This window comes from Zootoca vivipara, chromosome 5, assembly GCF_963506605.1.
Source record: "Zootoca vivipara chromosome 5, rZooViv1.1, whole genome shotgun sequence".
Classification (NCBI taxonomy): domain Eukaryota; kingdom Metazoa; phylum Chordata; class Lepidosauria; order Squamata; family Lacertidae; genus Zootoca; species Zootoca vivipara.
Genome location: NC_083280.1, coordinates 40,377,564 through 40,404,598, shown reverse-complemented (window position 1 = coordinate 40,404,598; position 27,035 = coordinate 40,377,564). Strand labels below are relative to the sequence as shown.

General features: G+C 42.5%; 1 protein-coding gene across 1 annotated transcript; it reads right to left on the bottom strand.

The window, feature by feature from the left end:
• Positions 1-357: 357 nt before the first annotated feature.
• On the bottom strand, positions 358-27,035 carry PROC (protein C, inactivator of coagulation factors Va and VIIIa). The gene is made up of 22 exons (XM_060274229.1): positions 26,890-27,035; positions 26,292-26,380; positions 25,240-25,400; positions 24,971-24,993; positions 24,665-24,870; positions 24,156-24,266; positions 22,448-22,594; positions 19,525-19,619; positions 18,161-18,278; positions 15,677-16,260; positions 15,386-15,416; positions 13,802-14,173; positions 13,582-13,694; positions 10,785-10,884; positions 8,818-8,978; positions 8,014-8,038; positions 7,114-7,227; positions 6,588-6,722; positions 5,125-5,429; positions 4,010-4,127; positions 1,873-2,899; positions 358-1,638 (listed from the first exon to the last, which is right to left on the bottom strand). Exons 2-21 carry the CDS (start codon positions 26,371-26,373, stop codon positions 2,325-2,327), a joined length of 3,576 nt encoding a protein of 1,191 aa, XP_060130212.1. The 5' UTR covers positions 26,374-26,380; positions 26,890-27,035; the 3' UTR covers positions 358-1,638; positions 1,873-2,324.

Genomic DNA, 27,035 nt, shown 5'->3' with positions numbered 1-27,035 from the left:
TTTTATACAAATACACAGTCTGCTGCTGTTATATACACACGTCCAGTGACTGACTTAGTTACACTAGGATGCAAGAGTCTTTTACTTCTCTCTTGGTGCTAATGAAAAAGGTAAAGTCGCCTGTTCTACCTTTAAAACCATACTAGGAACAATCTTAAGTAATGCTGCTTCATTTTAGAGATAAGGGGCATAACCAGCTGAAAGATTACTGTGCATAAGTCCAATTGGACTTAAGCATTTAACTGAACCTTTTTCTGGGCTGTAGCCTATGTTTTAAAGCTATGAACAAATGTTTTAGAATGGGTCTGTGTCACTTTGATCAAAGCAAATGGTAGTGACTACAGTAGTATGTTGGAATTGCATTTAGTGATTCATGAGTGGACTTTACCTCTCTACCCTGCACCCTTCTCAGAAATTGATCCAGAGGGTTGGGAGTGCATGGGGCACTGATGTTCTGTTGCACAAGCAGGTGTTGGCTTGTACAGAATTGAACACACCCCCTTCTTTATACATCACTGTAGGTAAGAAAAAGGCACATGTGGGATACTAGAAACCTAAGTGGACTTGAAGAAAATACTTGGTTACTGTTTTTGCCTGACGGAATTCTGCTATCAGGTTATATAACTGCCTGTTCTTCTTTTGCTCTGTAACATTGATGATGAGAATGAGCCTTTACTGGTGTGTGGGGGGGGGGGGAATCACTTTTAATTTCAAAAGCTTTCTATAAGCTATCTTTGTTATTAAATATGATTTACAATAATTGAATAATCGTGAGAACTTCACAAAAATCCATGTCTTAATGCAATACTTCTGTCATTTGTTGAACCAGTTTCCTCTTTGTTATATGTAAACTGAAAAGCAGAGATTAAATCAGTTTTAGACCTGGCATGCAAACAAGGGCAAAGGCATGGCTTGAAATCTTGGTTTATTTAATCCCCAGTTTCCTGGATTGAACATAAGTGGAAAAGGTAGTTTAACAAACCCAGAGGGAATTATCTTAAGACGAGAGTGGCGGCACACTACTTAGTACTGGTCCAAATAAACTGGTTTATCAGACGCAAGATTGTTGTATCCGAAATGTGCCTGAGCACAAACAAATATTAGTAATACTTCTATTATTAGAGAGATCCATCCCTGGCCTGGTGGCACAGTCTACCTCCGAAGACATTGATAATATATTTATAGAAGCAAAATGAAATAAATTTAGACACAACACAGGGGTGGGTGGTGAGATCAATGCCTCTCTGAGCAGCTCCCGGCTGCGGCTGTAAATTGCCCCCTCACCTCATTGTTCATCAGTCTCCACAGATCAGCATGGATTGGCTACACCCCATTGTGTGAAGATGGCTCTTTGGCCAAAGAAAGCTAGCTATTCCTGCTCTAGAGAATTTAAAGGAATTATACCTCTCCTGTGCTGTTGAAGCCAAAAAAACATTATAGTAACATGAGTGGCTATGTGTATGCCAGAATAACATTCCATATTGGACACTTGAAAAATTATTTAATGATGTGTTTTATGCCATTAATCTGAATGGGTGCCAGGGAGAGACCCTGACACGACAGACCAAGTGTACATCCCATGCAAAACAGCAATTGCCTACAATTCTTACGTTCAAAAACAAGTCCCAAAATATGACTCTTACCCTGTTTCTCATATTTTAAGACATACCCATAAAATAAGCCATAGCAGGATTTTTAAGCATTCAAGGAATATAAGCCATACCCCGAAAATAAGACATAGTGATAGGCGCAGCAGCAATGCCGGCCGCGGCAGGAGGAGGAAAAAAATAAGACATCCCTTGAAAATAAGCCATAGTGTGTTTTTTTGAGGAAAAAATAAATATAAGACGTGCCTTATAATATGAGAAACACGGTACTTCGTAAAGTATTTGGGGTTACTTAAGTCACCATGCTCAGCAAAGTGGGGAGCTGCAGACTAGATATTTAATGAAGTTTAAGTTGGAATAATTATGAGAAATAAAATGCCGTGGCTAGGTAACATTGATTGCTTGAGTCCTCTTTAACATCCTGGTTACTGCTTCAATACTACTGCAAGATGTGTGTGTGTGTAGAAAAAGTGAACTAAACTTACTACACACTATTACCCAAAGGAAATTGGCTACAAAATTTTCATTTTAAAAAAGTAATTAAAATAAAGTTATTCCCAGATGAATATGTGTGTGTAAATTCTCCCATGCCTCATATTTCTGGATACTGGAGCAACTTTCAAGAACAGCTGAGGAAGCGATCCTGCAGTGTTAACTACACAAGTACTTGCAAATAATTCTCAAATGTGCAGAGAGTATACTAAAAAAATGCTTCCGTTACAGGGAACGTGAAAGTCCTTCAGAATCAGTCGTGCTTTCAATGGTTTCTTTTATCCATGAAATGTAGTTGGATACTCGTGTGTAAGCCCCATATTTTCCCACTTCGGCACAGCCTTCCCCCCAACTGACAATCCCCAGGAGATACCAAGTGCTGCGATAAGCTACAGCAAAAGGTCCTCCACTGTCTCCTTTACAAGCATCTTGTGCTTCTTCAGCATAGCCTGCACAAAACATGTTGTCAGTGATGAGCTTCTCGGTGGACGGCCGGCAAGTGTCTGCGCTCACGACAGGCAAGCTGACTTTCATGAGGAAGCGAGTTGACTTACCCTTGGCATGTGTAGCACCCCATCCACTAACCATTCCTGATGCGCCCTCTCCAATCAGTAAAGTAGTTAGCTGAGGGTTGGGAAGGCAGATGGGGAGTACGTGCTCGCTGAAAACCACACTGCTGGTCAGTTGGATCAACGCAATATCATTGTTGAAGTTCGTAGAGTCATACTGAGGATGTTTCCAGTACTGTCGAACTCCCACCTTTTGTTCATGCCGTTCTCGCTGATGTTTGTCAAAATCTCCTGAAAGGCAAGTGAAATGTAAAAAAGAGTGTGATACCTTTGTACAGTTAGTTGTACCTAATGGAAGCAGGGTAGGGGGAAGGGAATTAAAGCTGATTTTTAAATAGCCTTAGGAGAAATAGGAAAAGGATCCAAAGAAACCAATTTTAGTGTGCAGATCCAAAATGTTTCAAGTCACAGTCTCTTATTCAATTAATGTTCTGCCATAAGCCTGCAGCTTATGTGGGTATTAGGTTCCAGGGATCACACCAAAAGCCAACACTGTGTACAGGTGTCTCCCCACTCACGCAGGGGTTACATTCCAGGACCCTGGGCACATAAGTGAAAATCGCGCAAGTGGGGAGCACCCTCTAAAAAAAAATCTCTAAATGCCCATTTTCGTCCTGCTCTCCAGCTCTCTCACCAATCCAGACCAGAATATCTGGAGTTGAAGCTTTTGGGTTGGCTGGAGGCTGGAGTATGCGTGGAAAAGCAGCGGCTGACAGGTGTTAGCTGGGGCAGCTAAGCAGCCTAAACAAAGCCCCACTATGGATCCAGTCTCTTCAGGGCTTCCTCCACCCACACTCTTCAGGCTCTGGGGAGGTTTTCTGTAGCTCTCTCTTGCCATTTCCTGGTATGATTCATCCTATCTATCTATCTATCTATCTATCTATCTATCTATCTATCTATCTATCATCTATCTATCTATCTATCTATCTATCTATCTATCTATCTATCATCTATCTATTTCCTGGCACTGAACGTATACGCTGTCACACGCAGGTGGGGGTGGGGGCGGCCGTGTAGTAAAAAAACATTGGGTTCAATGGCAGGTGCCATTGCCAAAGTCTTTCCCCCCATAAATTGCAGGTTTGCTATATTGCACTTCAGTATCAAGTCTTCCATGAAACTGCACCTACCCGGTACAAGTTTAACTTAAAAACTGGCAATTTGTTGGGTGCTGATAACAACATTGGAAAAGTTTGTAATCTCAATGCACTAATCTCAATGACCTTGAAGGCTCTTTAAAATAATAATAATAATAGTGAAACAGTGATAGATGTAAGAGTCCATTGTATCTTCTTGGGGGCATGCTTGGAAAAGAACAAACCGTGCAACCTTGTGGCTTACCTACAGTAACTTGATCTGGGATAACGGTATCCAGGCAGTGTGCTGCAGTGAGCACCCACCGGCTGCTGATTAAGCTGCCACCACAGAAACCGTAACCTCTCTTATTTTGGAGCAGTACCTGCGGGAAGAAGTAACTGTTGATTCACTCAATCAAATACGCATACACTCTACACAGCAGTCATGTGTGCCTGCCTTGTGGAATGCCCTCCCATCAGACATTGAGGAAATAAACAACTATCAGACTTTTAGAACACTTCTGAAGGCAGCCCTGTATAGGGAAGTTTTTGATGTTTGATGTTTTACTGTGTTTCATGTTTTAATTCCTGGAAGCTACCCAGAGTGGATAGGGCAACCTAATCAGATGGAGGCATATAAGATTGTTGTTGTTGTTGCTATTACTACTGCAGGGATGTTCAGATAGGAACCTTGAACAAGTTATGGAAGGAAAACAAAAATCCAAGGAAACGAGATCAATAACCAGCAATATAGGGAGAGGTGAAGGAATATATGTATGGGAATTTTCTTTAAAGGCAATTCAGTTATTTAGCAGTGAAACAAAAATGCAAGAAGGGGGTCTTATAGAGAGATATAACGATGTGCAGCAAATGTCTCTACGTATGTGAGTTACATTTGCAGCTTCCCACAGGTTCAAGCAAACAGACATTGGGGGACAGTGTTCCAACAAAGGCCCATCTGCAATATACATTTGAAGCAGGATAACACCACTTTAAAAACTCATGCCTTTCCCCCAAAGAATTGTGGGAACTGTGGTTTGTTCAGGGTGCAATTTCCAGAGTAGTTTAACCATCACTCCCTCTTCTCGTGAAACTGAGAATTACAGCTCTCTGAGGGGAACAGAGGCCTCCTAACAATTCTCAACACCCTTAACCAAGTACAGCTCCCAGGATTATTTGGGAGAAGCCATGGCTCTTTAAAGAGCTTTAAATGTACAGTGCAGATGGAGCCATGCTGTTGAAGGGGAGGTGATGACAGATGCTCACAGTGCTATTTTGCTGTTTGTTTAAAGTCAATTCACTGGTCATATGACCTGGCCCTGCCATTGCACAACTACAACAATGTAAAGTGAGGCAATTTTGTCAAAACAGTATCTGTACCTGCCAGGGACAGCCTCCTGGGTGGCAGAGCGAGCCTCCAACTACCCTGGAACCATCCATTTTAGCACTGTCATTGAAGTTGAGCCAGCTGAAGGAGTCTGTGAAGTTTCCTTTCATCTCTTCGGTGCCTTCTTCCTTAGCCTCTCCCCCCACTGTGTCATTCAGCAAATTCCAGTGGGCCACATTCTCCTGAGCAACTCTTGTACCCGTCCCAGTCATATCCCAAGCATTAGTTTGGTTGTACTCTTCTGATCCGTCCTTGTTAGAGCGTGTTGATCTCTTAACCAGTCCACAGGGAAAGCGATCTTTAAAGGGGTGGGGGTGGGATTAGACAAATTTGCTGTGCGTAAAGCAGTCTGTTTAGACAAGTAAATGAAGGTGGCAACACCACATGACATTTCCTGGCATTTATATCCCATTGCTTGTAACATGAAAAGTGAGGAACCTAAGGAAGGACAATCACTTTCAACACCTCAGAAGATTTCTGCCCCACCCCCTTCAGAATCATTGAAAAAAAGGGGGGAGGGAGAGAAACATTCCCCACCTCCTTAACTGTACCAAATCCTTAGAGATAGGATTGGGAAGACCCAGGTTCAAATTCCCGCTCAGCCATGAAGCTCATTAGGTGACCTTAGGCCAGTGGTTCCAGCCTATCCTACTACCTCAAATGGTTGGTGTGAGAATAAAAGAGAAAACCATGCACTCTGCCCTAAGCGCCTAGGTGGAAAGGCAGGATATACATGTAAATAATAAGCATTCAAAAATACTGTAATGTACAGATAGGCCTGGATAATTGGTTCCCATTTCTGAAGGGTGTGAATTAGTATTGGGAAACAGAGAGCCTAAAGGTTGGTGGTGTGGTGCATCCAGTGCTTTTGGGGGGGGATGGGGACGGGACAGACAATGCAGGGGTAGGCATACCCCAAAACATTTTGTGAATCTAAGTTTGGCCTCATTGAGGGGCAGTATTTCAATATGAGTAGGAAAATGAGAGTACCCCTAAACATTTTTTTAAAAAACAAACACTAAATGCATCAGAGGGGAATCAGCTGTTTGGTAATTCCTTATGGGGGTGGAAAGCTGAATTAATAATTTGGAGTAGCTATTAACTGGCAGCAGGTGCAATTGCAATTGTATAGCAAATAAAAACATGCTGCAGGATACAGTTCCTTTTGGTTGGATGTTTGGCTCTGGGTATTCACAAAATGCAAGCTTGGCCCCTAGACAAACAATGAAGCATGCAATCAATATGGTATCTATGTTGCTAGAACTATAGTGTTGGTATGAATGGAGGAGATACTTTTCGCAGCCCTACAGAATTATAAACTCATTCTAAGTGGCTAGGAGCAAGCCAACATTGCTTCAACTTTCATCAGCAGGAGGGAAAAATGAGAACGAAACATTTTGTAAGATGGAAAGCGCTATTCCAAAACATGAGGGGCATCTCAATCAGTATTAAGTACCTGACGGTGTGCACCTCTCTCCATCTTCACTTAACGTATATCCCAACGCACAGGAACAGGTCACTTGAAGCGAACGTTCATTGTCGTGGCAATATTGCCAGCAGCCACCATTCTTGTACCAGCATTCAGATTTCTCTGCAATAGAAGTATACATTTTGGGGGGGTCATTATTTATCATGTGTAATGGATGCTATGATATGACTGCATAATGCTATGATATGGCTGCATAATAGGCAGTCATTATACATAACATGTCATAGATGCTATGACATAATAGCAACAGGTGCTGTAATGCAGCTACATGGGCAACAGAAGAAGTCTGGAAACTGTAATATATCCCTCAGAGATAAAAGTTCCCAGCACCCTTAACAAACTCCAGTTCCCAGGATCCTCTGGAGGAAGCCATATGTTTTAAATGTGCATTGAACTGTTTTCAGTTTTGTACTTATGGCTGGCATATAAGTATCTTAGGGAAGCAAGCAAACAAGTTAACAAATGTTCATATCAGCCCATATTCTGTACTCACCTATTTCACAGTGGCTCCCTCCAAATCTGGGAGGACAAGTGCAAACAGTTACATAGCGTTTAACCTTGCAGATGCCACCATTCTTACAGGGATTCTCTTTACAAGTGTCCAAATCTGTATGTAAGGAGAGAAGCTTGTGATAAAAAATCAAGGCATTAAAAAGATGGCCTTGCGGGGGTAAAAGGTAAAGGGACCCCTGACCATTAGGTCCAGTCGTGACCGACTCTGGGGTTGCGCGCTCATCTCGCATTATTGGCCGAGGGAGCCGGCGTATAGCTTCCAGGTCATGTGGCCAGCATGACAAAGCCGCTTCTGGCAAACCAGAGCAGCACATGGAAACGCCGTTTACCTTCCCGCTATAGCGGTTCCTATTTATCTACTTGCATTTTGACGTGCTTTCGAACTGCTAGGTTGGCAGGAGCTGGGACCAAGCAACGGGAGCTCACCCCGTCACAGGGATTCAAACCGCCGACCTTCTGATCAGCAAGCCCTAGGCTCAGTGGTTTAGCCCACAGCGCCACCTAGCTTGTGATAAAAAATCAAGGCATTAAAAAGATGGCCTTGCAGGGGAGGGAGGTATTATTTAAATGCTTTACACTCTGCAATACACAACACAGTTACAACATTAAAATTACATACAAAATTAATGTCAGTAAAACTTTGTGACACTCAAACAGGGAAGATGGGGGAAAACAATCTAACACATATCAGTATACTTTTTTTTTAAAAAAATCTCAGCCTAGCAAGCCAAAAGCCTGCCAGAAACAAAAATGTATTCAATGAACAATGGATGATCAAGAGGGGTAGGACCAAAGGAACCTTCTGAGGCCTTTTTTGGCCTTCACTTTGCATTATGAACCAGTTGACAGCACAAAACAGAAGGAAAAGAAAATCTCTTACTGTTGTACGTGAACCAAAACTCCACCTGCAAATTGGTAAAAAATGAAATATTGGGTGAACAGGCTGAAGAACACTAGGGGAAAGAACTTTCAATTTTTTTACAAAAAATATAGAAATGATTTTCTGTATTAGTTAAATTAAGATACTTCTGATGGATGAAATAGCCTACTTCTATACATTGCCACCCCCACCCCCTTGTTCCAATGCTACAAATCTTTGCCTTACTAACTCAAGTTCTTACATAGTACACTGATCCCATTCGTACTTGGTCTGGGTCATAGGAGAGAAAACAGGCCATGACCCCACCTACCTCTTTAGTATGACATTCTGTAGAAGCTGTGGAAGTGGGTGTAAAGCCCCACCCATCACACTTGAGAGTATGAGTAAGGGAAGACACTTTCATCTGTTTAATCATTGATTTTATTTGTTGATTTTAATAAGTTATGAGTTTGAGTTATATATTTTCTACCTATTTCCCCCCTCTTCCTTCCCATCCTTTCTTCCATACGTCTTTTAGATAGTAAACCTGAGGGCAGGGAAGGTGTTCATTTTTTAAAAAAATGTGCAAGTTACTCTGGAAGGTTTTGCAGCTAAAGAGTGGGGTAACAAATAATTACAATCAATCAATCAATCAATCAATCAATCAATAAAACAATTATTATGTTGAATCATATGAGTGGGACAGCAGGCTATTCTATGCCTATCTGATGTGATTGACTCTGTGGGGTATTTGGATAGGTATATATCCTTGTATTTCACAGCTGTCCAAACCAGCATTATATTTCCTCTAGTTCAATTCCTCACCGTTTTCTCCTCCGATTTGAAAATCTCTCTTGCCTCTTCAAACGAACACCTTTCTTCATTGCATTCTCTTTCCATATTTCCTTGGCGAGCCTCCTCCAAGAAATGGTTGGCACGTTTATGAATTCTCAGGATTTGGTTTGCCTCTTCTTTTCTCATAAAAACTAGGAAGATAATAATAATAATAATAATAATAATAATAATAATAATAATAATAATAATGGTAAAGGGACCCCTGACCATTAGGTCCATTCGTGACCGACTCTGGGGTTGCGGCGCTCATCTTGCATTATTGGCCGAGGGAGTACAGCTTCCAGGTCATGTGGCCAGCATGACAAAGCTGCTTCTGGCGAACCAGAACAGCACACAGAAACACCGTTTACCTTCCTGCTGTAGTGGTACCTATTTATCTACTTGCACTTTGACATGCTTTCGAACTGCTATGTTGGCAGGAGCAGGGACCGAGCAACGGGAGCTCAGCCCGTCGTGGGGATTTGAACCACCGACCTTCTGATCGGCAAGCCCTAGGCTCTGCGGTTTAACCCACAGCGCCACCCAAGTCCTAATACTGTAATAATAATAATAATAATAATAATAATAATAATAATAATAATAATAAAAATAATAAAAAATTTATACCCCGCCCATCTGTCTGGGTTTCCCCAGCCACTTTGGGTGGCTTCCAACAAAACAGTAAAATACAATAAACTATTAAAAGCTTCCCTAAACAGGGCTGCCTTCAGATGTCTCCTAAAAGTCTGGTAGTTGTTGAAAGCAAAATCAGCTGGCATGATGAACCTTGATTCTTCCATTCAAGCTGCAATCCTGCAGACTTCATTCAGCAATTTTATACCAACAATTTAGTAAATAAAAATAGTTAGGTTACTGACCAACAGCGTCACAGATAACTCAGTTTTCCCCCCACACATAAAACCTGCCCCCCCCCAAATAAATTCTGGCTACACCCATGTCCATCAGCATACCAAAATGCAGCTCCCTGCTTTTCCGGGCAGCAGCATCAGCAGAACCAAACACAAAATGAATGGACGCCCAGGAAACCCAGGGGGAAAGCACCAATCAGAAGAGCCAGAAGGAGAACGTAAACCAATCAGGTAAGCTGGAAGCAGGAAGACCCCTGACCATAGCTACCAAGTTTTCCCTTTTCTCGCGAGGAAGCCTATTCAGCATAAGGGAAAATCCCTTAAAAAAAGGGATAACTTGGCAGCTATGCCCCTGACTAAGTTGCAGCTTGGTCTTTTGGCTTCTTTTGATCTAGGTGCTGCTCCTCTCTGGCTTCCAGTGCTGTTGCTTAGTTCCAAATATAGGTAGGTAGCAGTGTTGGTCCGCCGTAGTCAAAACAAAAACTAAAAAAAAAAATTCCTTCCAGTAGCACCTTAGAGACCAACTAAGTTTGTTATTGGTATGAGTTTTCGTGTGCATGCACACTTCTTCAGATACCAAGTAAGCTTAGTTCCAAGTACGCATGGATAGGATTCTGTTGCATGTCTCCTTGTGTGTAGAGCTAAGAAGTTATGTAGGAGGCACACTAGGTCATCCCAGCCCACCCCCCTTATGTAATACAGTTTAAGTGATAGGGAAAAATATTTGCTGACAGTGATGCAACTCCAGGGTTAATCCCAGGGTAGAAATTGTGCGAGTAAAATGGAGGCCACAGCAATGATTTAGGATGGAATTCCTCTTGTGCTTATACTTAAGTACTGATAGTGTTAGGTCTGATAGGTCTTAGCTATGGTATGAATATTCATATTGTCCTCTCTTTTTTACAGTAGGGGTAGCTAACCTGTGGCCCTCTAGCTGTTGCTGGACTACAACTCCCATCAACCCCTGACTAATGGCCATGCTAGTTGGGGCTGATGGGAGATAAGAGTCGAACAACATATGGAAGACCACAGGTTAAGCCACCTCCGATCTACAGTCACAGTTGCACTCTGTGGATAATAAGTACCTACCTGACAATGAGCTTGGTAGGCTGCTGTAGAGGGAGTACGCTAGTAAAAGCAAGGCCACACTTGAGGAAACTTTAGCCATTATACAACTGAAGTGGGTAGACTATTTAGCGGGATTTGGCGTATAAGTTACCTACATGGGGAAGAAAAAGAACACCAATGTATTGCTCAAACACAGGAGATGAGAGATAACCAGGAAAAATGGGAGCAAAACCAGGGGAGTGGGGATTGGATTAAAGGAGAAACAAATATAGAAATAAAGGGATTGAAAGGCAAGAAAAATTCACAACTTTGAAGGATTTTAATTATCATCTAAAACCATTCAGTTAATGCATTGCAATACAGTCATACCTCAGTTTAAGTACGCTTCGGTTTGAGTACTTTCAGTTTAAGTACTCCGCGGACCCGTCTGGAACGGATTAATCCACTTTCCATTACTTTCAATGGGAAAGTTCGCTTCAGGTTAAGTACGCTTCAGTTTAAGTACTCCACGGACTGTCTGGAACGGATTAATCCACTTTCCATTACTTTCAATGGGAAAGTTCGCTTCAGGTTAAGTACAGACTTCCGGAACCAATTGTGTTTGTAAACCGAGGTACCACTGTAGTAACTCAGATGTTCTGCCATAGCTGTCAAGTTCTTCCTTTATTTAAGGGAAATTCCCTTATGCTGAATAGGCTTCCTCGTGAGAAAAGGGAAAACTTGACAGCTATGTGCTCTGCTCTTATTGTCAAATCTGCATGTGGAGAAGATGGAAGCCTCTATTAAGTTCAAACTCAAAGAATAGTTGCATTTTATTGGTAAAGAAAATATTTCAGCTGGTATCTTGAGCAGAGAAGCCAGTTCCTTTGACTGTCCTGTTTGAAGTCTGAGGAAGGCATCAGATTGGCATAGTTTATCCATTGACTTTCTTACAGTTACTGATGGATGCTAGATAAAATTTTCAAGTAACACATTTACTTCCAATCTTTACAGGGTAAGGGCATCAAGCAACTGAAACCTCATCAGAAATGAAATGGTATGGATGTTGAAAGGAAATGTGCAAAATAAAGAATTCCAGGTTCCACCTAACACCCCTTTTCCTAAAGGAAGCAGCCCCCAGGACAATGTAAGATAAAAAGACTGTGGTCTCTTACCTGATTAGGAAGGACAAAGTGCTATTTAGATCAACAGCAAAGAAAGCTATGGGAATTTATCTGTTGATGATTAATCTACCACAAATATTGACAAAGTAACCTGGGCCCTCTGGATGGGGCACCTTTTCAGCTGAAAGAAAAGAGTATTTAATTCAAAAGCTGATCAGATCCTAAAATGCCATTACAGCGGTACCTTGGTTTACCAACTTAATCCGTTCCGGAAATCCGTTCTTAAACCGAAACTATTCTTAAACCGAGGCACGCTTTCCCTAATGAGGCCTCCTGCCGCTGGTGCCCTTCCACCATTCAGATTCCGTTCTTAGACTGAGGTAAAGTTCGCAAACCAGGACACTACTTCTGGTTTTGCGGAGTTCATAAACTGAATCGTTCGTAAACAGGACTGTTCTTAAACCGAGGTATCACTGTACTCTAATTATGGTGCTTTTTAAATATAAATGTTCACACTTCAAAGGGGTGTGCCCACCATCTGAGCTAAGGCAGGTACCTGCCAGAGAGAGGGCCTTTTCCTACAATTTTTACCTGTATACTCTCAATCTGCTTTTCATGCTCCAGGTCATGGATTTATTCACAGGTGTACAATCCTTTATATACAATGCTAGTGCTCCTCCCTTTCTGTTCGATCTATTCCTTTTGAACAGGTTATTCCCCTCAATTCCTACATTCCAGTCATGAGTCTCATCCCACCAGGTTTCAGTAATGCCTACCAGGTCGTATTTGCCATCCTGTTTTAAGAGCTCCAGTTCATCTTGTTTGATTCCCATACTCTGAAACTCTGAAACCGTGAATTGTTCCCTGCAGCTGCTTCCTTCCTGTAGTTTCTTGCCCTTTAGCAGGTTTCTGGAGTGCCACCTCCATTTCCTGTGCATCAATGAAGCTATTATCCCCAGTGCCAGGTGCTCTTTTGTCGATCTTATAGTTTTCTCTCCCCCCCCTCAAGATCTATTTTAAAGCTCTCCTGATCAGATTCCCAAGACTGCTGTGAGGTGCAGCCCATCTCTCGCCAGAAGTCCTACTTCAAGGAAGCGAAGACCATGACCCAAGAAGCCAATTCCTTCCTAATGATACCACCTGCACAGCCAGGTATTTTCCTCTCTCTTCTTTGGCCACAACTTTCAACAGGAAGGAGTGATAAGAAGACTACCTGTGCCCCAAATCTCTTCAGCTTCCTTCCCAGTGTCTCATAGTCCCTTCGCTATGTGTTGCAGCCTATGTGTGGCAGTATTATTTGTACCCACATGAATCAGAAAGAAGGGGTTGTGGTTAGTGGGCTTTAAAATACCTGGCAACTTCTCTGTCACATTGTGAATATTTGTATTTGGAAGACAGCACACCTCCTATGACATCCTGTTTCCTCCACACACTACTGCCTCTGTTCCCTTCAGTAGGGAGTCACCTATCACCACCACTTGTCTCCTCCTCCTCCTCCTCCTCCTCCTCCTCCTCCTCCTCCTCCTCCTCCTGGTAGCAGTAATCATTCTATGGGATGGGCCTTCCAAAGGCTGCTTGGAGCGTTCTGAGGTCTGCTTCTGTTGTTCTCGACTCTTCCCTTCTTGTTTATTGGAGCTTATTTTGATATTGTTGGGATAAGTTAAAAACTTATGGTTTGCTATTGCTGGGATAAGTTACAAACTTATGGTTCCTACTCTTTCCTCCCAGCTTGTCATCTCAAGGCTGAAATTCCCTTTCTCCAATGTTGTCTCCACAATAGTAGCAAGTATGTTATCAGCATACTCATCCACGGTCAATAACCTTGGATCTGATGGGGTTAGATCAAGAATGGGAAACGACTCCTCGCCACCTGTCTCTTTCTCCACTGGGGTGGGGTGGTGGGGATGGTGGCAATAATTGTTCTGTGCACTGTACCTTTCACAGCCACCTTCGTGTCTTCTGAGGTTGGCAACTGCTGTCCTAGCTCCTCTGGCCCAGTATCGGTGTCCAAGGTGAGAGCATGGAAGCGATTTTGCAACTCTAATAACAAAGTGTGGTTTGTGACTGTCCTACTTCTGTGCGTCACATTCCTCCAGGGGTTAGACTCTTGCAATGGGTGATCTCTCTCCACCCTGGGGGCACCCCATCTATCTTGGTGCTCAATCTCAGTCAACTCAGCTCTATCAAGTAACTCTGCATGTTGTCCTGTTGCTTGAGGTGTGGCTAGGCAGGCCTCAAGTTGCTGCACCTTCTCTTCCAGCAAGACAACCAGCTTGCACTTGCTACAAGTGTACTGTTGCTTGTTCTCTGGCAGAATGACAAACATGGCACAGGTGTTACAGGTCACTGCAGCAACTCCCTCGCCCTCCATGTCTCAGTCCTAAGCACACCAAGAGACAGAACTCCGGGCCTCCCCCTTAAACGCTCTGCTAAACCAGATAGGTTTGACTGGTTGCTAACCCTTCCCTCAGTTTTATGGTGCTATTATAATTTGGTGGCTTTTAGCTTCCTCTTCTTTTGCTATTTACATTTTAATTGTTTGATTCTTTTTTTGTGAACCACTCTAGAAATATGATTAAGATATCAAGACTTTAAATAAATAAACTGTTGCCTGAAATGCTTTCCACAATCAGGTCTTCTGAAGGCATTGTGAACTTTTGCACCAAACTTTCTATGCATCTACTATTTGCAGACAAAAAAAAATGTTTTCTGGAAGGCAAATGTACTTCTTCCCCAGAGCCACAGTTTTTTTTTTTTTTTTAATGTTTTCGGCTTATAGCAGAAACCCACGCTGTTAAATATTTGACATTTGGGAACTGGGGGACAGAATATATTATTTACTGTGCGCTGAGAAACAGTCTTTCCCTCAGGCACTCTAGGCAGGTATTGATATGATAGGATAGGATAGGATAATTATTTTCAAAGCATTTTCAGAGGCTTGCTCAGTGATAAAGCAACTAGAAAACATAGAAAATTGCAACAGGCAATAAAAATCCAGCATAAAAGCAAATCACAAAATTAAAAAGGCCCAGGCAAATAGAAAGAGAATAAACATGGAGTCAAACCTCTCTGGGGAGAGAGAGTTCTAAAAATACTACAATGAAAGCAAGAAATGTAAAATGTAAACATCAAGACAACAAAATTCTTTTGGCTCTTAACAGTCTCTTCAGGAACAATCCGACCTTCCCCTCTTCTGCCCTCCCCGCAGGGTTCACAGTTCTTAAGTACAGTAAACACGTAACTTACATGGGGGTTACATTCCAGGAATAGCGCATGAAGCCAAACTCACGCAAAGTCAAAATACACTGTGTGCAATGGCAGATAGGATTGCCAAAGTCATTTTCCCCAGACACCCACCCTATTTCCTCCTCCTTTTTAATTTTTTTTTTTTTTGCCGGGCACATAAAGCTGAATGTGCACAAGAGACTACCTTGGTCAGCCTGACCAGTGATGCCAATGGGTTACAAGGTGGTCAGTAGAACAGCAGCATCTCCAATCTGTCTCTGTGGCTGAACAGACCTTCTAAGCCTGTTCCAAGGTCAAGAGGTTTCTGGTTAAAGAGATGGTGTTATGGACAATAGCAACAAACTCTGACCCACACATGTGTTATGTAGGCGGCTGTGGGTGCAGCGATTGGCATGTGGCTCCCAACAACCTGCCACTCCTGCTTGTGGCCTTGGAACCAAATAATGTGCCCACCTCCTCATTTAAGAAATGCAACACACAACACATACCCACTTTGTATACTCTGTATTTATTAGCAGAAGACAATGGGCATACTGAGTGTACTGCCAAAGGGGTCCCTCATACTTCTATTAGGACAGGGACAGGGTTTGGTGAGAGTATGCTATCTTTCATTTGCTGATAGATCCAGTCAAAATATGCACTGACTCTGGTGTAAATCCCAAAGTTATCGGTTGCTCCACAGCCTTCTCCCCAGCTCACAAGCCCAATTAGGAACCAAGTGTTCTTGAATTTGGTGATCATAGGGCCACCACTGTCTCCATGACAGGAATCCCGGTTATCTCCCAGTATCCCTGCACAGAGCATGTTTTCCGAGACAGTATTCAACATAGAATTGACACAGTCATTTCGTGGTGCCACAGGGACTTCAATATAGTTGAGAACAGAGGAGTAATTCACCTTGGAGTCCTCACTCTGGCTCCCCCAGCCTGTCACCACAGCCTGTGTCTCTTCTCTCTCCAAGTGCTCTGCCAGCTTCTTGGAAGGCAGGCAAATAGGAATTGTGAACTTGTTGACAAGAACCGGGCGTTGTAGGTGCAGCAGTGCAATGTCATTTTCAGAGGTCTGTTCAGAGTAGTTTTCATGAGGCAATAACTTGTCTGCAAAAATAGTTTGCTCACTTTCTTCTGTTCGCCGGCGATAATATTTACCTGTAAGGGCAAAAGGGAACCTTGGAAAGTGTCCTTTGTCTTGGGATCTAAGCCAACCTTACCTCTCTCAAAATACCTGAGCAGAACTCATAAAGAAGAGGTAGTATTTCTTTCTTGCATTTCAGACTCAGCAAAATCAAAATCCGTAACAGGAACAAGTGGCAGTATTAAAAGGGGCCTGCATGCCTGCAGAATTTATGTGTAGAATATAAAAGGTTCATTTCCCTGCAGAATTTGGGTACATTCAGCAGAACTGTATACCACACTGTACTTGTAACAGTGAGCTTGTACCATAATAATAATAATAATAATAATAATAATAATAATAATAATAATAATTTTTTATTTATACCCCGCCCATCTGGCTGTGTTTTCCCAGCCACTCTGGGCAGCTTCCAACAAAATATTAAAATACAATGGTCTGTTAAACTTTAAAAGCTTCCCTAAACAGGGCTGCCTTCACATAGAGGAAGAAGAGAAGAGCATGCAAATATATATCCAGATTTGGATTGGATCATGGCCAGGGAGAGGCTGGAGAAAATAGTGTGTGCAGGATTCTTACAGTTCAAAAGCAAGCAGTGAATAAGAAGAATGGTTTTGTGCACTGCAGGGCTATACTACTTAAAACTAGAGGTCAGAGATCATATGCTTGAATGTGCCCTTCCTGCATATAGAAAGCAATACATCAGGGAGAAATGCCTGACTAGCTATCTTCCAGAAATACTGTTTTTTTTCTGGGGATTTTTAACTGTGAGAACATTGGGATGCAACAAGAGCTCTGCTGGATCAGGCCAAAGGCCCGCCTAGTCCAGGATCCTGTTGTCAGAGGGGTCAAGAGATGCCTACTGAAAGACCACAAGCAAGACTTAAATGTAACAGCACGCTCCCCTGCTGCAATTCCCAGCAACTTGTATTAAGAGATATACTGCCTTCTACAATCGAGGGAGGACTTAACTAACATGAATTTGTTTAAGCTTCTTTTGAAGTCACCAAAATTGATGGCTATCACGGCATCCTGTGAGAGTGAATTCAATAGTTTAAAGATGCACTGTATAAGGAAGTATTGAACTATTTTGAGAGAGGGAGAAACACTCTCTCCTTTCTACATCATGCAAAAGTTTATAACCTCTAACATGCCCCCCTGTGCTAGTCTTTCCTCTAATCTCAAAAGGCCGTTGTCATACCAGCACCAGCAGTCATGCCAGCATGCAGAACCCATAGCTGCAATGTTTTACCATGTGATTTGCTGATGTATAAATTCCATCCCTACTCAATACAGATTCAAGAAGACATAGAATTTTCAGAATTTAATTCCTTCTGCTGTCTTTCCAAAGCAGCACAAACCCAAGATAGAATTTTTATTCCCTTTATGTCCGTTCCATATACAGTGGTGCCTCGCTTAACAAATGCCCTGCTTAACGAAAATTCCGCTTAACAAAAGGATTTTTCGAGCGGAGGTTGCCTCGCTAGACGAATTCGTTTTATGAAAAATTCGTCTAGCGAATCGCGGTTTCCCATAGGAATGCATTGAAATTCAATTAATGCGTTCCTATGGGCAAAAAATAATTTTAAAAATCAATGCATTCCTATGGGATTCGCTAGACGAATTTTTCGTAATAAGAAAAGACCTGTGGAACGAATTAAATTTGTCTAGCGAGGCACCACTGTATCAGGTTTGCAGTACAGTAACTTCCATAATTTCACCAAGAGGTGGCCAGATCTTTATATCTAATCACATGTGTTAGTACCAGTCCCCATGTTTAGCCTTTTCAGTCTTGCCTGGACCATACTCCCTGCGTCTATGGCTTGGACATTACTTGGTTTGAAAGAATTTAAATAGTATCGATTGAGGGTTTTGTTGTCCCATATTAAAAAGAAACGCAGTGATGATTCTCCTCACCAAATGTCAGTTTGATTGTCCGTAGGCTTTTCAAACAATGTGCAGCTGTCAGCACCCAGGTGGGGTGAATGAGAACACCACCACACAAAAATCTGCCTGCACTATTGCTCAGCATAACCTGCAACAAAGAAGAGGAAGAAAGCTATTGACTTCATTCATGCATCCTTGACTGTGTATGTCCAATACATCTGTGCTGATTATTCTAACACTTAGGTTCCTCCAGATGAGCTGTTTATGCAGCATTCCTCCTGACTTGCTTGCACAAAGCTTACGTGGAGTTTAGATTGTATCCGACCTTTACTGAGTATTTAGAATCATAGAATCACAGAGTTGGAAGAGACCACAAAGGGCCATCCAGTCCAACCCCCTGCCAAGCAGGAAACACCATCAAAGCATTCTTGACATATGCCTGTCAAGCCTCTGCTTAAAGACCTCCAAAGAAGGAGACTCCACCACACTCCTTGGTAGCAAATTCCACTGCCGAACAGCTCTTACTGTCAGGAACTTCTTCCTAATGTTTAGGTGGAATCTTCTTTCTTGTAGTTTGAATCCATTGCTCCGTGTCCGCTTCTCTGGAGCAGCAGAAAACAACCTTTCTCCCTCCTCTATATGACATCCTTTTATATATTTGAACATGGCTATCATATCACCCCTTAACCTTCTCTTCTCCAGGCTAAACATACCCAGCTCCCTAAGCCGTTCCTCATAAGTATTTGTTCCAATTTGTTTGTGGGAAGGTTATAAGAGCATTCATCAGCATTCATTTATTCTGATTTACTTGCAAGGCATTTATATGTCTTCCCATTGTTCATCCCACACTTTTCAATGCATTTCCTAACTGCAAAAAGTCTGTTTCTTTTTAAAAGTAGGCTTGTTGTGCTAGGGCGACAGAACACTTTAATTCACTATAATTCTGCAAACCTAAAATTTTTCAGTACGCATATGAATCCCACCAACAAAATACTGACAATCTGGAGGCATCCCCCATATACTCAAGTTGCTGTTCTAGTTCTAGAATGACAAACAGTTTCAGATGTCTTTTCAGATGTCTTTCTGATGCACCTCATAAACTTACTTACAGAGATCGATTCATTAAAGTCTTTGGCAAAAACTGAGCTGAGAGTCCAATTACTGCATCCACCAGTGAAAGCCAGGACAGAAGAGGGTAAAAAAGAGCACTCACCTGAAGAAATAATACATGCAGGTGGGATCGATGATGATATGAGCAGCCAGAAGTATGAGAACAAGGGCTCACCAGGTGGTCTCTGAAAATAAGAGACACCCCTGGGGTTCTGACAATTATTGAGACTGATAGAAGCAGCACAAGCCCATTCAAAGGCTGAATATTTTTTATTAGTTCTTACCTGCCAGGGACTCTGTCCTTTTCTTCCAGGTCTTCCCCCAATTACTTTAGCAGTCTTATAGCTGAAATCCTGGACTTTTCCACAGGCAAACTCCACTGTAAAAAAAAAAAAAGACAAGATGAAGGATAACCTAGGAAGGTCTGTACAATTTCTATCACTTTACATCAAAAAGAATCTAGCCCAGCCTTCAAAGCTACTTTGCTGATTTCTGGAAGTTGTATAAATTATCTAAGCTATCTCCTTCCCAATTTCTCATTAGCTCAAGCTGTGAGAAATCCTGAATTCTTTTGGCTTCATAAGGAATCCATAGCAATAATATAACACACTAAAATGTTTTAAGTTGTGTTTGTTTGTTTGTTAACACCTTTGGTACCTTTGAGGCCAGAACTAAATGCTATGCCAAAACATACAGAATCTTAGCCTCTTTTATGCCAAATAAGAACATTTTATTATTCATATGTTTGCTGCTGTGGGCTTCCTTGGGAGGAAGGGTAGGATATAAATCTAATAAATAAAACAATAATACATTTATTATAGGATCTGTGAGGTTCATGCATGTAAGCGGTTCCCCCTGCCACCAACATCCATACAATGTTGTCATCAGAATGCCATTTAACCAAGAGTTACCCTTTCATGGGGAAATCAAGTAAGTAAAAACATGACAACCTTGTGTCCAATTTTCTATTCCCAAATTGAACCTCCACTTGGAAGAATCCACAATCCAGAGAATCTGAAATATGCCTCAGAGCCATTCAACATGGTGGTAAAATTCTGGACTCTACCACTTCAGATTGCATGAGGGCTTTAATATTTTTCAGTGCACCCATTAAGAAAAACAAAACTAATTGCATATTGTACATAACCCGCCAGGAGATATTTTTAGCAACAGCCCATCACCACCCGAATATGCCAATTTACTACATGCAGGGAAGTTCTTATTCTTGTTCTTATTAGAAACGGGGGAATACATTACCCCACCTGAAGTCTTACATGGTAGAGTCCAGAATTCTACAACCTAATTTTATATGTATTATTATTAGGTTTTTCCCCCTCACAGGGTGACCCAAATTAAAGACATCCAATAAAATTCTAAAAACACAGCTATACAGATAAAAGGCAGGACATACAGATCCCACCCCACTAAAGGCCACCATGCCACCCTTCTTTTAAATCTAATTTCAGCAGGGAGAGGGGACACTGTGGACATCAGGGGAGGCATCTGTGCGCACACATGTTTAGGATGCAGTGGAACTCATCTAAGCATGAGCTAATTCCTATTTGCAAAATGGCAGCCCCCCCCGAATCTATGTGCATTGTACTTCCTGAACATATACCCCCCCCACACACACTATTGTTGTCCTGTGTATTTTGGGTCTATGGACCACAATAAAGCTGTCTGTGTAAAAAAAAAGTATTTTTTTTATGCTCCCACAGCAGCATAGCATGGGTTGTGGGTATCTGGCATCCACTTGAGTTGGCTCCCTCATTTTGCCTAAGGGTAGGCCTGCCCTCATTTCCTTTCTTATACTTCATAGTAACAATTAAATACTTGTGAATGCAGCTAGAGAGGCAGTACTACTGAATTTAGAGTATTTAGAGGCCCAGTATACCTGAAGGAGCGTCTCCACCCCCATCGTTCAGCCCAGACACTGAGGTCCAGCTCTGAGGGCCTTCTGGCAATTCCCTCACCGCGAGAAGTGAGGTTTCAGGGAAACAGGCAGAGGGCCTTCTGGGTAGTGGCGCCTGCTCTGTGGAACACTCCCCCCCTTTCAGATGTCAAGGAAATAAAGAACTACATAACTTTTAGAAGACATCTGAAGGCAGCCCTGTATCAGGAAGTTTTTAATGTTTGATGTCTTATTGTATTTTTTTTATTCTGTTGGGAGCTGCCCAGAGTGGCTGGGGAAACCCAGCCAGATGAATGAGGTATAAATAATAAATTTATTTGTGGATTTTGTGCCAGGATCTATCCACGTCTTCAGTCCCTCTTTTGCCCGACTGGGCTAACAGGACGACTGGAACACCTTCAGCTTAAATCCGCCTTTGCTACCCTGGACCCACAACTGGATATATTGTGAGCACAAACTTCTGCTTCAATAAACAATGGATACTGCGGTAGAGGTTTTTAATCCTCTTTTATTACTTCAAGCTAATGCGTATTTACAGAATATATACATAGGCTGTGTGAAAGTTACAAACAGCTCTCACTGCAAACACACAGCATAACAGAGGGCCGGAACTACTCACAACAGCTACAGAACAACATAGCAATACCACACCCCACTAAATTAGCAGAGTCAGGAAGGCAATTTAGTGAAGGAACAGTTCCCGCCCACTTCTCTCTCTGGAGACTATCATCTGATTCTCACATTGGGAGGGGCGAAAATGCTAACAGTTTTTAATGTTTGATGTCTTATTGTATTTTTTATATTCTGTTGGGAGCTGCCCAGAGTGGCTGGGGAAACCCAGCCAGATGAATGAGGTATAAATAATAAATTATTATTATTATTCCACAGCTATTCCATGATGCCACAGGCCACTGAACAGGAAGAAGGAAGGTTGGCGCAGCGGGACCGACACCCCATATTGCAAAGAGACTGAATTACAGTGGTACCTCGGTTTACGGACGCAATTGGTTCCGGGGAGCCAGTTGCTCCCCGAGCAGTCCGTAAATGGAGTGCCTCTTCTGCGCATGCGCAAAGCGCCGATAGAGCACTTCTGCGCATGTGCACGCTGTGCAGGTTGCTTCTGCGCATCCGCGTGTCGCGGATGTAAGCACTTCCGGGTCCGCGGCGTTCGCAAACCAATCAATTGCAAACCGCAGCGATCGTAAACCGAGGTACCACTGTATAAAATTATGCCTTAAATAATGTGGCTGCCTCTGATTTAAAAAGCCAAGCTCGTGCTTATCCATCTTTCTTACCAACAGGTTCACAAGAAGTAGAATCATCAGCCAGCCGATAGCCTGAAGCACAACTGCAGTAGCGGTACTGGTCATTGTCTTGCTGGCCCTCATTACAGAAATGTTCACAGCCACCATTGGAAATTGAACAGTTGGTGTAGGCAACCACTGGGCATCAAAAGAAGTAAAATACATGTTGAAAGGAGGCAGGCCTATCCCTTGAAGGAGCTATTTATGTCACTCAACCTTCTCCTCTTAAACTGTGCAGGAAAGGAACTATTTGAGGGTTGAACTTATTCTTTTCATCATTGAACATTTGTCTCCTTCCTCTCTTATGACGCAGCATCAACTTTCTGAACCCGGTGAGCTGTGCTGGAAATAATGGCTCTCCTCGCAGTGAACTACTGGGGTAAAAAATCCAAACTCAACAGGAGAACTAACTTGACTGTGTTGCAGTTGGAAATAGGGGAGGGATTTGATTTAGTTTGCATTTAAAGGCAAAATCTACTGAACCCTCCCTTTCCCAAACAATATGCAAACAGAAACATCACTGAGTGAACCTCTGTCACCACGAGCTGCAGATTCATAGCTTGTCCTTCCAAGCTCACCTGAAGTGAGAAGCTGCCCATTACAGGCAGGCACCCACCTAAAGAGGGGCGCCTTTGAACTGTGGGTCAGGCTAGGATCAGGTGGCTGTCAGATAGCTCAATCTGTAGTTTCAAAACTCTTCTCAGGCCGGAGAATTGCTTTCTACTTGTATGCTGCCCACCCTGTTTTTAGTGGGTCTGTGGCTCCTGCCCCAACGCAATACATACATAGATATAACAGCCTATACAGTATATGAAGAAGCATGTGTACTGAGTGAATTGGATTACCAGTCACAATATACACCTCTTACGTGAAGAAAGTTGCCACCACCATGGCCCTTAGCAAACACAAACCTTTTGCTTATTTGTTTTTTAAAAGTGCCAAACAAGGAATACCTTTCCCTCTGCAGCATTACCTTGGGGACAGGCTGACACGCTACTAATGCTGGATTAGAGAGCTAGTATGTGTTGATACCCAGGTGGCGCTGTGGGTTAAACCACAGTGTCTAGGGCTTGCTGATCAGAAGGTCGGCAGTTCGAATCCCTGCAATGGGGTGAGTTCCCGTTGCTCGGTCCCAGCTCCTGCCCACGTAGCAGTTTGAAAGCACCTCAAAGTGCAAGTAGATAAATAGGGACCGCTCCGGCGGGAAGGTAAATGGCGTTTCCGTGCCCTGCTCTGGTTCGCCAGAAGCAGCTTTGTCATGCTGGCCACATGACCCGGAAGCTTTCTGCGGACAAACGCTGGCTCCCTCGGCCTATAGAGCGAGATGAGCGCCACAACCCCAGTCGGACACGACTGGACCTGATGGCCGGGGGCCCCTTTACCCTTTATCTTTATGTGTTGATAACTGAGCACTAGTAGTATGTTAGCCTGTGTGTCTCCTGTTCATGGAGGGGAGGGAGTAACCTGACTGCAGGGGGAATGTTCTTACCTTTCCACTACTAAAAAAGAAAGAAGCGTAACTTTTCCGTTTGCAAGTTCTGTAGATAGTGTACATCGAGAAAAGGGCTTTAGAACAGCATGCATATTCTATACAAAATTGTTGTATTATCAATCTGAGCTCGAAGGAATAGAGAAACCCCTTACACAAGAACAATAGTTGCATTTTGATAGTAAAATGGAGAATTGAAGATTATATTACCATATTGGCACTGGCGCCCCTCCCAGCCTTTGTTACAAATGCAGTCAAATTGCCCAATGCCATCCCGACAGGATCCATTGTCACAAGGGCTGGATTCACACATATCTCCATCTGAAAAACACATTTGCAGGGAAACCCAGACCATATGTCGTATGTCTCTTTGCAAACTGCATCACCCCATTATATAAACTTGCTCTCTTGGTTATGCTTCATCTACAGAAAATATTAGCAGACACAAAAGCATTAACTTGCTTAGGACACAGGGGAACTTTACAGTGAAATTCTGCTTCCAGACTACAGAAGTAATAGGCTAATCTGTGACCTCATTGCTCGCCCCCAAGGGTTAAATGGTAGAGATCTCCCGGTGTGCTGCAAACCTTGCTATTAAGGAAATGTGTAGAAAAGTCCTAATAAAACATAAGTCCTAATAGTCCTAATAAGTCTCAGAGTCACATCTAATAAGACAGAAGTTCCTACTACACTCAAAGGGGTGAAACTTCTTTACTTACCAACATACTTTGTCCAAAACTCTTGCTGTAAAGAAACAAAATCTAGGTTAATACTTGATTCCATATGGATTCTGTCACAAAACCTTTTGGTGCAGATAGGAAAATCATCACCCTTGGAACAAATTATTATTGGAGACCACCTACCCAATTTGGCACAAAAAAACATGACGCTGAATAGATTCAGCATTTGGGGAAGCGTATTACTGCTTTACAGGGATGGCTGACCCATTAGCTTCAGTGAGGCAGTTGCCTCAGGTGGCAGGGCAAGCTGGGGAGAGCTGGGAGGGGCAGGAGATCGGGGCCCACAAGGAGCACACCGCTGCCATTTCCTGCATTTGCCATTCACAGCTGCCACCACCTGCACCTCTCCAGCCTCTTTTTCTCCCCCACTGCCTACAATGTGCTGGGGCTTCCATGGCCTGCATCTAGTCACCTCGGGTGGCAACGGGGTGGTGGTGGTGGTGGAGGAGGAGGAGGAGGAGGAGGCGGCACAGCAGGGGATGCCATTTTCTGTCTTACCTCAAGTGGCAATGGGATTCAATGCTTTTAGTTTCCAGTCTTTAGCAATAACTTACTGTTGCTTCCTTGGTTTCAAATATTTCACTGGCTTCCTCAAAATCACATACTTCCTCTCGGCATTCCCGTTCCAATGAGCCCTGCTTTAATTCTTCCAAAAAACTATTTGCCCGCTTCTGGATTTTCAGCACTTGATTTGCTTCTCGGCTGCTATAAAACACTTCAGGCAGAAAAAAAACAAAACAAAAATATCCATCTGGGCCATTTATAGCAACATTGTGCTATCTGCAGACACTTATTCACAGTGTAGAGGAGAGGGAGAAGAGTGTTTAAAATAGTAAACACTAAATACTGAGGGATCACTAAAACTTGGAAAGGAGAAAAAAATGTTGACTTTAGCAATTTGTTTGTTTATTAGTCACTTTTCAGGGTTAAACCCACACAGAGAGATGTGACTCTGAGAGAAATAAAAGGAAGGAACAGCAATAAGAGTATGAAGCACTGTGTGAATGGAGTCAAATAGACATATGAAAGATGTTGAATTAGATCACCAACATTCTCTTAAGGGAAGTCAACAGTGAAAAATGAAGTTTTTAAGGTCTTGGATGCCAGATCTGAAGGTGCCAGGGAAATATTAACTGAAAAGATGTTTCACACCTGCAGGGTCAACACCAGGAATGCCCTGCCTCCTGTGTTCACCAACATAACCAATTTCACCAGTGAGAAGAGCCATATGGGTAAAGGCAGTCTTCAAAACAATCCAGTTCCAAACTGTTTAGGGCACCAGCACTCTGAACTAGGCCCAGAAACACACTGGTAGCCATGGCTGCCACTAAACTATCAAAATGGTGAATGCTGGGTCCTACCTATCAATGCTTTGCAATGTGATATACTCTATTGTACACCCCTCCTTGCCCAGACTGGCTTCCATGTCAAGTGAAAGCACCAACCTTCTAACTCCCTATGTAATCTGAAACTATTTTGAAGAGAATTCTATAGAGAGAGAATGCAACTGTCTCTGGGGCTTGCACCCCTACTATCGTACCCATAGAAATTTCATAGGACACAATGTATTTGATAAAGAGTAATGCAGGAAAGAAGATGGATATACCTGAGGCTTCATGTCCACTAGGCAATATGAAGGCAGCTGAAAACACCGAGAGGGTAAAGATACTCCACATTGCACAACACATTACACACCTAAGAGAATAACCACCGAAGATCTGACAATTTGTTTTAAGGAAATACAAGCTCCTATAACACTATATATTTGTATTCAGATTTAATACAGTTCCACATTTATTACTATTATAGTTTACACAGGCATATATATAGTATGGTGGACACTTTCATACTTATATTTAGCCTTCTGTACTCTACAGACATTGGAACATTTTTTTCCACAGCCACCACTCCTGATCCCATTATATAATTAACTAATTTATGTTTAGCCTTAACAGTAGCACATTCATCCTCCTAAAAAAAAAGTTGCTTTACTGTCTTTAATATTGTTTTGTGTTCCCAAAGCAAAAAGAACACCACACTCATGTATTTGGGGGAGAACACCACACTAAATGTACTGCTGATTCTCTTTCCAGATTTCCCACGGTTATCTCTCCCACTTTTTACCTCTTCTGTTTTTGACTAGGTTAAAAAAATGTTTTAAAAAGGAGAATTAGTACTGGAAAAAACCCTTCCAAAAGACTTACTGATTTCACCAGCTGAATCACAGTTGTCTACTTTTCTGCCATCAGACTCTGAGAATGCTAGTTAATCCCTAACCTCAAATATTTACTCAGAGACACACTCAGAGAGCCTTTGTTTCAGTCAAACAAAAACTGCTTCTGTGGTATTT

Coding starts and splice junctions, on each gene's coding strand:
- PROC (XM_060274229.1), bottom strand. CDS start 26,373: ATGTGTTGTGCAATGTGGAGTATCTTTACCCTCTCGGTGTTTTCAGCT. Junction 18,279..19,524: donor AAGGACAGAGTCCCTGGCAG/GTAAGAACTAAT, acceptor TCTTTGTTGCAG/GTTATGCTGAGCAATAGTGC. Junction 4,128..5,124: donor CAGGAGGCTGTCCCTGGCAG/GTACAGATACTG, acceptor TTCTTCCCGCAG/GTACTGCTCCAAAATAAGAG.